The following is an 11481-nucleotide window of genomic DNA, read 5'->3' as shown; positions in this document are numbered from 1 at the left end:
TGATTTATGAACGTTTATGCAGTCTACTGGTCGGCGCAAGTCTGACAATCTTTAGCCCCATAATGCAACACACTTTGAAAGGCAGTGACCAATGATGGTCACCGACTTGACAAAAGTGGGGATAAAACTTTCCTTGAAGAGATTCCCTAAAAACACACCACTTCGATACAGCTGTGACTTTTTCGTAGCAGGTTAGAAGAATTAACTTGGTAGGTTAGGAGAATTAGGTTAAGGTTAGGTAAAGTGTTAGGCTTAGCGGAAATGTTCACCTAACCTGCATCGAAGTGGTGTTTTTAGGGAGTCCCATCATTGAATGTGCTCATGGTAGTTGGCAAACCAAATATCCAGACAATAAAAAGAGAAATTAGTTTGATGGTTTCCAAAGCAAAGTGTGTGATGAAGTGTGATTTTGCCCTAGCTTTGCCAAGAGGCAGTGCTTGACTTTGGCAGGAGTTCACCAAAGCTGAGTACGAGCACCTCGAATTTTCAACTGCTTGAGTTCCTGCACCTCTTATAGAATATTATCTCAAAAGTATTGTGGAGTTCCTGCACCTAAATATAAACAGTCCATGCACCCATAATCTTTTGTGGACAGATTCATGCTTACTTACTTAACCAAGATTACTGCACCCAAAATGAGCACTGGCACCTATTTCAGTACAAGTCAAGCACTGCCAATAGGTTATGATGATGTTTTTGGACGAATGTCGTTAGGAGCATATTTTTATCCCAGTCATCTAATTAATTCAGACATATTTCCTGCCTAGTCATGACATCAGTCCTCAATGTTTCAGACACCAGAACCAAGCAGGGTGACTTGGACAAATAGGCTAGCCTGAAGTGTGGAGTCAGTCCACACCGAAGACAGAAATGGAGTGATATTCTGTTTGGATTCCAGGCTTCAAATTGGCCGTTTTTCCTTTGACTGTGACTTGTTAATCCTCTCCTGTCATTCCACCCTATTCCCTCTTCCCCTTCCTCTCTCTTTCTCACTATGCTTTTTCCATGTCAAATGAGCACATAACTTGTGAGTCTGTAATGGAGCATTTATTTCAGTATGTGATCATGAGAGAATATTAAATAACCTGGTATTCATTCTCCTTATACAGTATATTCATTCATTTACTGTTTTAGATTAATTTCCTTTAGAGAAAGCATTGTCTTACATTAGCAAAGTCTTACATTTTAATTATAAAACCTTTAAGACTTTAACACAGCAATTAAATCAGCATTACATTACCTTAATGAAAAGAGGTAGACCTATAAGTGCCAACATCGACAACAATTAGACAAAAGTTAAACAGCAATATGCCTCGTTTTTAGTTACAATCACTTAGGCCACAGTCACAAATAAATTCAATCACCTCTCAATCGACTCTCATTTCTAGGCATCAACGTAGTCTGAGTTCCCGCATATCACCCCTGCGTCCTCGTAATGGGCACAGTTATGTATTCCTATGTCTGTGTGTTGACAGTCCAGCAGGCTCTCCTCTGTGCCCTCACACTGCACATCGTCCAGAAGAATCCGGAGACTCTTCCCTTCTCCAAACTCAGAGTGCTTGGATGCCTTCAGGGCGAATCGGAATCCCAGCTGCCGACATACCACTGCCGCGTTCTTCGTATTCCACAGGTCGTCGCACACCGTACCCCATTCACCGTTGACGAAGATCTCCACCCTCCCCCGGTCGTCCCGCCCCTCCTCATCCCCCGCCAGTCTCACCGCCCCGCTCTGAGGTGCGGCTGCCGGCGCCAACACGCTCTCCGACCGGTGCTTGCCCTTCTTTCGTCGGTTTTTCCGTCGTGTGTGCCTGGGCGGTTTGGTTGTAGTTTGAGGCAGTGTGGTGGTGACGACCGCAGCCTCTTGCTCCTTTAGAATGTCCATGAGCTCCTGAAGCCAGTCCTTGTCGGACTCGCTTACTGCGGACTCAGTGGGATGGGGTCTGACGGGCTCTTCTGGCGGGGAGAGCTTTTGATGCTTTGTCGGTAGTTCAACTCCTGTTAATGCTGTGGGATAGAAGAACAGGTCAGATTTAGGATAACTACATGGACTGTCCTAATGAATAGATCGGTGAGATGAGGTTATAATTAGCATGTACGCCTATCCACAGTATAATAAAAGTGTAATATGAATCTGGCAATCTCAGAGGTCTTGTGCCTAAAATATCTCTCAAATGACAATAATCAGGGAATTGATGAAGTGAATAATCTAATCGAAGCAGCGAGATCTAGTGACAATCTAGATCGAGCAGCGAGATCTACTGACATACTGTAAGTGTTTGGTTTGAGCAAAGGGGGCTAAATATAATGAACAAAATAAAAGCAGACAGACTGAGATATATGTTGAAAGCCAGCATGCATACTCACTTTCTTTTGGCCTGAACTTGATGAGCTTGCTCTTCACTCTGACAGGCAGTGGGTCATAGTGACATTGTCTTGGCGGTGCCCGTCTAAAAAGACAAAATACCAAAAGTTCTCAGCTCAGCAGGGAAGAAAACTAAATCAGAGGGTGAGAAGTCAAAGTTTCACCCCAGTTTCATCAGCCTCTGTTGAGACTTCAACTCTCTTTTTTTGATTCGCTTTCAGCTGGTCTCCCTCCCAGAATGAGGCTGAAGGCCTATTCTTCTCTTCCCCTTTTCCAAACATTGCTGTGGTAGAGAGTAATTCATATCAGCTTCATGAGCGAGTGAGAAACAAATAACTTGACACAACAGTATAGTGCTGCAGCCATCAGAGAGCAAAAGAGAGGGTATGCAAGAAAGAGAGAGATCTTGCGGCCAAGACTGTTTAGACCTAAGTCAGTGAGAGAGAGATTTAGATAAAAGAGCATTCACACTGCTCCAACACCCTTTATTTTCTGTTCGTTCTTTCTCTTTCACCTAGAAATCTGGAGAAAGGGAGAGTGAGCCGACCCCGACAGAGGGTAAGAAAATCTCAATGATCACCAAAACAGAAATAGAATGCCGTTCATCAGCAGTTATGCTATAAGAACAAAGAACACACAGAGAAACAGAACGTACAATGTAAATCAGATTAAGAACTACAGACAGAAAGATTATGATGCGGCACATTCTTCTGACTTAAAATAGATCAGTAATCATGAACAGATGCTTAACATGTTTTACTGATTTTGTTTTGTCTTGGTCTCTTTTTAAAAGTGTGTCTATGACGGTAATGCTAGGCTTCTGCCATCTTCAAGAGAAAAGCAGAAGGCCACGACACTTTGTTTAGCCCTCACCTTACCAAACATTGTGGCAGGGTCAGGCTGTTGAAAATACAGATTGTGGCTTTAAATCCTTACCTTGAGGGATCCACCAGTTTGTAAACAACACCGGTGGGAGATGTGGCACTGGGCACTCCGGTCGACATGAAGTACAGTTCTCCTGTTCAGACAGAAATAATTTGGCAATCTAGCTGGTTTCAGTGGCGATTCTCCAATGAGCATGCTTTTTAGTCCAGGACTAAACTTAATTTTGGTTTGGGAAACTGGCCTTAAATGTGTGCAGCCTAGAGATCTGATGCTTAAAAAACCTTTTCCATTGCCTGTGTGACCATGGGCAAACAAAAATAGGTTTAATGTGACTCCTCCTACCTGCCTCGTCCTCAGCGAAGGAGATAATGTACTGGTAGTAGTTGTTTATGAGGCCAGGAAAGGCACAGGTCAAACCAATGCCCATACAGATCTCATGGTAGTTCCACTGACCCGTGTTCTTATTCTCCTGGAGGTTCATCATACGCCTATAGGAAGGAGACACTACATTAAATGTTATTTTGAATTTCTTTCATTTGCCGTATGCTTTCCTTATAGACCATATATAAAAACATAAAACACAACTTTCGAAACATAAGAAAATACACCTGCTACAGTTCATCCGGAAAGAATTCAGACCCCTTGACTTTTCCCACATTTTGTTACGTTACAGCCTTATTCTAAAATGGATTCAATAGTTTTCCCCCTTCATCAATCTACACACAATACCCCATAATGACAAAGCAAAAAACAGTTTTTTAACCATTTTTGCAAATGTATTAAAAAAAATATTCAGACTCTTAACTCAGTACTTTGTTGAAGCACCTTTGGCAGCAATTACAGCCTCGAGTCTTCTTGGATATGACGCTAACAGCTTGGCACACCTGTATTTGGGGAGTTTCTCCCATTCTTCTCTGCAGATCCTCTCAAGCTCTGTCAGGTTCTTTGGGGAGCATTGCTGCACAGCTATTTTCAGGTCTCTCCAGAGATGTTTGATTGGGTTCAAGTCCGGGCTGGCCTACTCAAGGACATTCAGAGACTTGACCTGAAGCCACTCCTCCATCGTCTTGGCTGTGTGCTTTGGGTTGTTGTCCTGTTGGAAGGTGAATCTTCGCCCTCAGTCTGAGGTCCTAATCGCTCTGGAGCAGGTTTTCATTATGGATCTCCCTGTACTTTGCTCCGTTCATCTTTGCCTCAATCCTGACTAGTCTCACAGTCCCTGCAGCTGAAAAACATCCCCACAGCATGATGCTGCCACCACCATGTTTCACAGTAGGGATGGTGCCAGGTTTCCTCCAGACGTGACGCTTAGCATTCAGGCCAAATATTTCAATCTTGTTTTCATCAGACCAGAGAATCTTCTTTCTCATGATCTGAGAGTCCTTTAGGTGCCTTTTTGCAAACTCCAAGTGGGCTGTCATATGCCTTTTACTGAGGAGTGGCTTCCGTCTGGCCACTCTACCATAAAAGCCTAATTGGTGGAGTGCTGCAGAGATGGTTGTCCTTCCGGAAGGTTCTCCCATCTCCACAGAGGGACTCTAGAGCTCTGTCAGAGTGACCATTGGGTTCTTGGTTACCTCCCTGAACAAGGCACTTCTCCCCCGTTTGCTCAGTTTAGGAAGTCTAGGAAGAGTCTTGGTGGTTCCAAACTTCTTCCATTTAAGAATGATGGAGGCCACTGTGTTCTTGGGGACCTTCAATGCTACGCACATTTTTTGGTACCCTTCCCCAGATCTGTGCCTCGACACAATCTTGTCTCAGAGCTCTACGGACAATTCCTTCGACCTCATGGCTTGGTTTTTGCTCAGACATGCACTGTCAACTGTGGGACCTTATATATACGTGTGTGCCTTTCCAAATCATGTCCAATCAATTGAATTTACTACAGGTGGACTCCAATCAAGTTGTAGAAACAGCTCAAGGATGATCAATGGAAACAGGATGCACCTGAGCTCAATTTTAAGTCTCATAGTAAAGGGTCCGAATACTTATGTAAATAATTTCAGGGTTTTAGATGTAATAACTTAGCCACATTTTCTAAAAACCTGTTTTCGCTTTGTCATTATGGGGCATTGTGTGTAAATTGCTAAGGATTTTTTAAATTTAATCTATTTTAGAATAAGGCTATACGGTAATAACATTTGAAAAAAGTCAAGGGGTCTGAATACTTTCCGAAGGAAATGTATATGGACTCAAACATCTATAAACACTTATAGGATTAGATTGAAAATGGTGAACACGTACAGTAAGGAGCCTTACCCGCTCATGAAGTCTCCAAATATGTACATGCCGTTCAGATTGGGGTATTCACACCCTCTGTACACATATCCGCCAGTCACAGACTTGCCCATCTTGTGAGGGTAGGCATAAATGGGGAGTACATCATCTGGAAGAGAACAGGAGGAAGAGATATAAGACGTATTTTTTAAATGAAGGAAATTGTGCAGAGCCTGTGGTTTTCCAGAAATCCTGGTTAAATTCACAGATTCCCTGCTTATTCCCACCTGAGCACTCCCCTTCTAAGCACATTATGACCCTGGAGAACGGCGTTCAATCCCTACATCCACCCTTCCAATCTCTTCCCACTCTGGTTCCATTACTGTCGAAGGATAAATAAAGTACAGTATTCAAGTTTTTTTTTTAAACAGGAAGATTTTTTTTTTTTTTTTAAGGAAGTCACAGAACAAAACACACTGAGACCTTCATCTCCCAGTGAACCACAGGATGCCGGCATGACCACGAGCATTGGAGTTGGTTTTGCAGCACAAACTGATCTTGGATCAGGCTACAGGATTCCCACCTAGAGAGCTGTTGGCGCACAGCTTCTTGTCATAACAGGAGAAGCCCTCTTTGGCCCTCCAGCCGTAGTTCCTTCCCTTCTCTATGATGTCGATCTCCTCAAACTTATTCTGGCCCACGTCCCCGCAGAAGATGCGGCCCTTCCCCTCCTTCGTCAGAGGGTCCCCACGGTCCACAGAACACCTCCATGGGAGAAACAAGAACAAGTCGACCAACACAACTACTTCAGTAGCTACAAATAGATTACACTTCATTTCCAAGTTATTACTCCTTTATTCAGTGCAGTAATGTAATGTCTCGCCACACTATATAAAGTGTAAGGAGGTGTAATGTTTCATGATGTAAGCATATCGTGAAAGTGTTGAAAAAAAGGGGGCACCTCCACATGTTCCGCACCCCGTAAGCGTAGACCTCAGGGCGCGCCCCGCGCTCATGCACAAACGGGTTGTCAGAAGGGATCCTGTACAGGGGACCCCTATCATTGTCATCAACATTGATACGGAGCACTTTGCCTAACAGGGCTGACCTGCAGAAGAGAGGAGTGTAAACTTGGAACATCTTTCCGCGAGTATGATTATTGTCTTTGCGGTTTACCTAAGTAACTTATTATTAGCAACCGTGTTAATGGTACAGCTGTAACTAATTGTTAAAAAGTTATATGAGTCGATGCCATAAGATGACATCATGAATGAGAGGTCCACATATTTTCCCTCTTCTCTCACTTGTTCTGAGCGTTTCCATATTTCCCAAAGGGGTCTCCGGCCATGCCCCCGTCTCCAGTGAAAATGTACAGGTATCCATCATCAGCAAACATCACCATTCCTCCGTTGTGATTGGAAGCAGGCTCATCAACCTCCAGAATGATCCTGAGAAGGTGTTTGAGACAGAGACAGATACGAGACAGAGAATTCAGTGCGGCAGCGCCCATCTCTCAGAGGTACAATAATTATGGAAAATATACTGCTTATCTAAGCACTTTGTTGGTGGCGGGAACTCATCTTATCCACCTCTAATGTGTAATATCTACCATGTGTTATGCACAACAGCAATTGGTCGAAAGTAGTGTTCTATATATAGGGAATAGGGTGCCATTTGGGAGTCATCGATAACTGTACCTCTCAGATGCGTGGTCCACCTCGTTCATGTCGCCGGAGGAGACACGGAACTCGCTGACCCTGATCCTCTCGTCGAAGCCGATCTCCACAGAGTAGTACACGTACAGCTTCCCATTGTACTTATAGTTGGGGTGAAAGGTCAGGCCGAGGAAGCCCCTCTCGTCCCCCTCCCAAGGTGACGTCAGAACAGCCTTGGTGATGTTCAGGAAGGGCTTCTCCAGCTTGGAGCGGTCAGGCAGGTACGTCCACACCAGGCCCACCTACGATATGATAAAAACTTTATTGTCCATTTACATGGAAATACATTTTGCGAGGTCAGCATACACATAAAAAAAATGCCCAAAATCTATACACTATTGGCCGGTTTCCCAAACATAGATTACGACTAGTCCCTATTCTCTATTGAAATAACTCTTTAGTCCAGGACAAAACTTAATCTGTTTCTGGGAAACCGGCACTAAAATACCACAATGCAATACAACAACTCTGGAAAGTGAGCACAAACACACCTGTTCGGCTATAAAGAAGCGGTGCGTGCCATCATTGGCGTGCACCATGGCCAGGGGGTTCCGCAGCCCGTTGGCTACTTCCTCCAGACAGAGCTGCAGGCAGCCCTCGGGGTCAGCCAGGACGTGGCCCAGGTTCTGCGTCAGCTGCTTGTTGCTGAGGAGGTGTGGGTAGCAGTAGTCTGGGTCCTCCAGCTCCAGGTGCTGGCAGAAATGGACCTGGTCCGGCTCGGCTTGGGCTAGCTGCAGGTCGTCAGAGAGCAAGGTGATGGTGGAACGGCATTTGAGCCAGAACTGAGAGCAGTAGTCAGGGCACAGGCCAGGGAGGGTTCTGATGGGGGTACTGGGGTCCTCTGCATCAAAGAGGTGAGCTGCATATGGAGAGCATTCCTGAAGGAGGGGAGAAAGAAGGAAAAGGAGGAGAGAAATGTGAGGAGTGAGGGACCAAACAAACTCTTTCATTTGTGCAGCCCCCATGTCCTGTTAGACAATCGCCTTGTTCTGTGAAGAACATACACTTTCGATTTGAGGAGATATGCTTGTTATGACAACGTGCATTTTATCATGCAGTGATTGACAAACAGCGCTACAGGACATACATTGTTAATTTGTTATTATGCATTCTATTACGCAATTATGCACTGTAATAATGCACGTCAGGTCGGACTATTTTATCTCATTGGATGAATGTGCGGGTGTATAACAAGTATATGCCTCTACAAACATGCCTGTGCTAGCCAATAATAGCTGGATGATGTAATTCTGAAAACAAAACCATGTATCGACCTTTACCCGTTCTTTGCTTACCTGGCAGAGAAGGTCCTGCACGTACCCAGCACAGTTGGCATATCCATAATTGTCGAAATTGTCCATGATCTTATAGAATTTTGCCATCAATTCCTGGTCCTTCGCTGAGTCGCAGCAGCCGAAGTTCCTGTACATTGCGCAGAACTGGAGGTCCTCTTGAGGCTTGAACGGGGGCTTGAAATCCAAGCATTGTGGGTGTAAGGACACAGGTGCTATCCAGAATCCCAACAAATATAACCCAATGAACGGCGAGTGCCTGACACGACCGAGGATATCACAAAAATACCACATTCTGCCGTTACGGGTCACCCGGTGCCATCAGAAAGTTATGCAAACCAGCGAAAAACGAGACTGCCTCCGGTTCGACTGTCCTGTGAACGCTTTATCTCGTGTGTGGTTGGTTCACTGAACTTTGCTCTGAAGCTTTAATCATCAACGTTCGACGGGTTGCAGTCCGTTTTATTTGCTATTCCACCACGCAAAGTATCTGTCTTAAAGGCTACTTTGTTGTCCTCATGCTACACCGCAAATCAACACTGACAGAGTTACATTTAAAATTAGTCCCGAATCTATATGGGTCCACACATTTCAGTGTTAAATTGACACACTGCTCAGTTTAAAGCCTTATTTGCATATTTCCCAGAGTGTCTTGCATTTCGAGTGAAGTTTTAGAGTTTTACCACCCATGACTGTATTTGTAGTGACAGAGACATTGTTGTTGCGTTCATCGGAGTTATTCTTCAAATAAAACGATTTAACACATCCACTAAATATTTCGTGAGGCATTACTTTGAGGGCCTTGGTTAACCCTTAGCCTACAATAATTACAATCATTTTAAAAATCCCCATCAAAATCCGTCTGTTTAAACAGAGATATGTGTTTTTTTGCATGGGCTGCTTCTCAATCCCCCGCATCCGCCGATATCACCTTCCCGCATCTGCGGTGAAAGGTGGCAAAACTAGACTATCTGTTGTTCCATGTAGTGAATCTGTTATTCAAAACATTTCTATTGTCTAATAGCAGTAATGCCAAATTCAATGTTTCATCCAATATTTTTTTAAACATTTTTTGATACCTTTAAGGTGTCTTCAAATTCAAACAAATAAATTATCCTTGGTTTTCCCATTTTAAAACAATTCCATATGTTAGTTTAGAATGGCCCTCCCCCAGTTTAGATAAGGCTTAGATTTAGACTAATGGTTTACAGGCAAATCAGGCCTGTAAAGTAACACTATGCTGGCTTGAAAATTATATCTAATTCCTGTCAGAATCCAGACAGAATGGGGCTATTTTTATTAATCTGCATTCAGAATCACTGCCAGATTGGGAAGACTAGTACATGAGACTACCTAAACCATCTTAATGAACTTGAACAACCATTTCAGTAACGGGTGTAAAAGTCCAAGTAACAGATTGGATTTGTTTTAAAAAATGTATGCTATTTATATTTGAGTAGAATGAGATGAATTAATCAATCATTGTATATGCAAAACATAGATATTGAACTAAACAATTCAAAAACTCTACCTGCAATAGAGCATGTTGGGAAACATGGTAATGGTGGACGTGGTTTTGGTTTAACACTGGTTGTATTAACACCAACACAGGTTATTTTACACCAATGACTGTTCATTTAACACAATCAACACTAGTCATGTTACACTGAAAATCAACACTTGGTGATATATCCATATGAAGGGAAAGGGGGATACCTAGTCAGTTGTACAATTGAATGAATTCAACTGAAATGTGTCTTTGAACTGCCTTTAATCGACGTCCACCTCATTGGCACCCGGGGAACAGTGGGTTAACTGTCTTGCTCAGGGGCAGAACGACCGATTTTTACCTTGTCAGCTCGGGGATTTGATCCAGCAACATTTACATTTACATTTAAGTCATTTAGCAGACGCTCTTATCCAGAGCGACTTACAAATTGGTGCTTTCACCTTTCGGTTATCCACTAGTTCCAATATGTCCATCACAAATGTCATGGATATATTGGAACTAGTGGATATATGGAGGCTTAAATATCCTGACTTAGTGAGATATATATGGTGGAGGCTCAATCTTATGGCATTTTCACTTGCACCAAAAATGTAAGAATTGTTGATAGGGGACAGAATGCGGTGGGCTCATCAAATAATTTGCATATTACTCTTACAGAATGTCCATGTGGGCAAGGATATTGGGAATTTAATCAAAGCCTATTGGATGATAACTTGTTTGTAACTAGGACAGAAGAATTTATAATTGACATTTTCCGACATAACATAGGCACAGCAGATCCCCTTATTGTATTGGACACTTTTAAATATGCCTTTAGAGGCCATGCAATTCAGTACTCATCTCTAAAACAAAAGCAATTTTGGTCAAAAGAGTCTATATTAACAAAGGAAATGGAAAGACTAATAGTACAGATAGATAGCAATACAAACTGTGCCAAAGAGGAAAAACAAAAAGAAATCGAGGAACTTATTCAAGAAAGATCAAGAGTAATATATTATAAAAAATTAAGCGAACTGGATGGAAAATGAGGGAAAATGCACCAAATTATTTTTTAATCTTCGACATAGAAATGCTACCAAAAATAATAATTTACTAAAACTTGATACAAATGATGGAGTCCCCCATGATTCACCAAACTATAATTTAAAAAAGAGAGTGCAAAGTACTTTAAGCATATGTTTTCATCTTAGTCTCCTCCATCTCCACTAACAGTTGATAATTATAGGTATTTTTTCTATTATTAATGTAAAATTAACAGCTGTACAGAAAGACTCATGTGAAGGCCAATTACAGAGGAGGAACTTCTTCATGCAAATAAAGCCTTTAAGTCTGGGAAAACTCCAGGGTTGGATGGCGTACCAGTGGAGGTACAATAGGCAGGTGTGTGCCTTTCCAAATCATGTTCAATCAATTCAATTTACCACAGGTGGACTCCAATCAAGTTGCAAAAATGTCTAAAAACCTGTTTTAGCTTTGTCATTATGGGGTATTGTGTGTAGT

General features: G+C 42.7%; 1 protein-coding gene across 1 annotated transcript; it reads right to left on the bottom strand.

Moving 5' to 3' along the window:
- Positions 1–1032: 1032 nt before the first annotated feature.
- Positions 1033–9090, bottom strand: hhipl1 (HHIP-like 1). Its single transcript, XM_029687710.2, has 11 exons — positions 8475–9090; positions 7671–8057; positions 7162–7421; positions 6769–6912; positions 6426–6572; positions 6048–6229; positions 5507–5633; positions 3590–3735; positions 3299–3380; positions 2365–2447; positions 1033–2004 (listed from the first exon to the last, which is right to left on the bottom strand). Exons 1-11 carry the CDS (start codon positions 8763–8765, stop codon positions 1385–1387), a joined length of 2469 nt encoding a protein of 822 aa, XP_029543570.1. The 5' UTR covers positions 8766–9090; the 3' UTR covers positions 1033–1384.
- Between the last annotated feature and the right edge of the window lie 2391 nt (positions 9091–11481).

Source organism: Oncorhynchus nerka, linkage group LG18, assembly GCF_034236695.1.
Source record: "Oncorhynchus nerka isolate Pitt River linkage group LG18, Oner_Uvic_2.0, whole genome shotgun sequence".
In the NCBI taxonomy this organism is placed as follows: Eukaryota; Metazoa; Chordata; class Actinopteri; order Salmoniformes; family Salmonidae; genus Oncorhynchus; species Oncorhynchus nerka.
This window is presented reverse-complemented; position numbering and strand designations above follow the sequence as displayed.

Coding starts and splice junctions, on each gene's coding strand:
- hhipl1 (XM_029687710.2), bottom strand. CDS start 8,765: ATGTGGTATTTTTGTGATATCCTCGGTCGTGTCAGGCACTCGCCGTTC. Junction 6,913..7,161: donor GTGGACCACGCATCTGAGAG/GTACAGTTATCG, acceptor ACACCTTCTCAG/GATCATTCTGGAGGTTGATG. Junction 3,381..3,589: donor CTTCGCTGAGGACGAGGCAG/GTAGGAGGAGTC, acceptor CTGTCTGAACAG/GAGAACTGTACTTCATGTCG.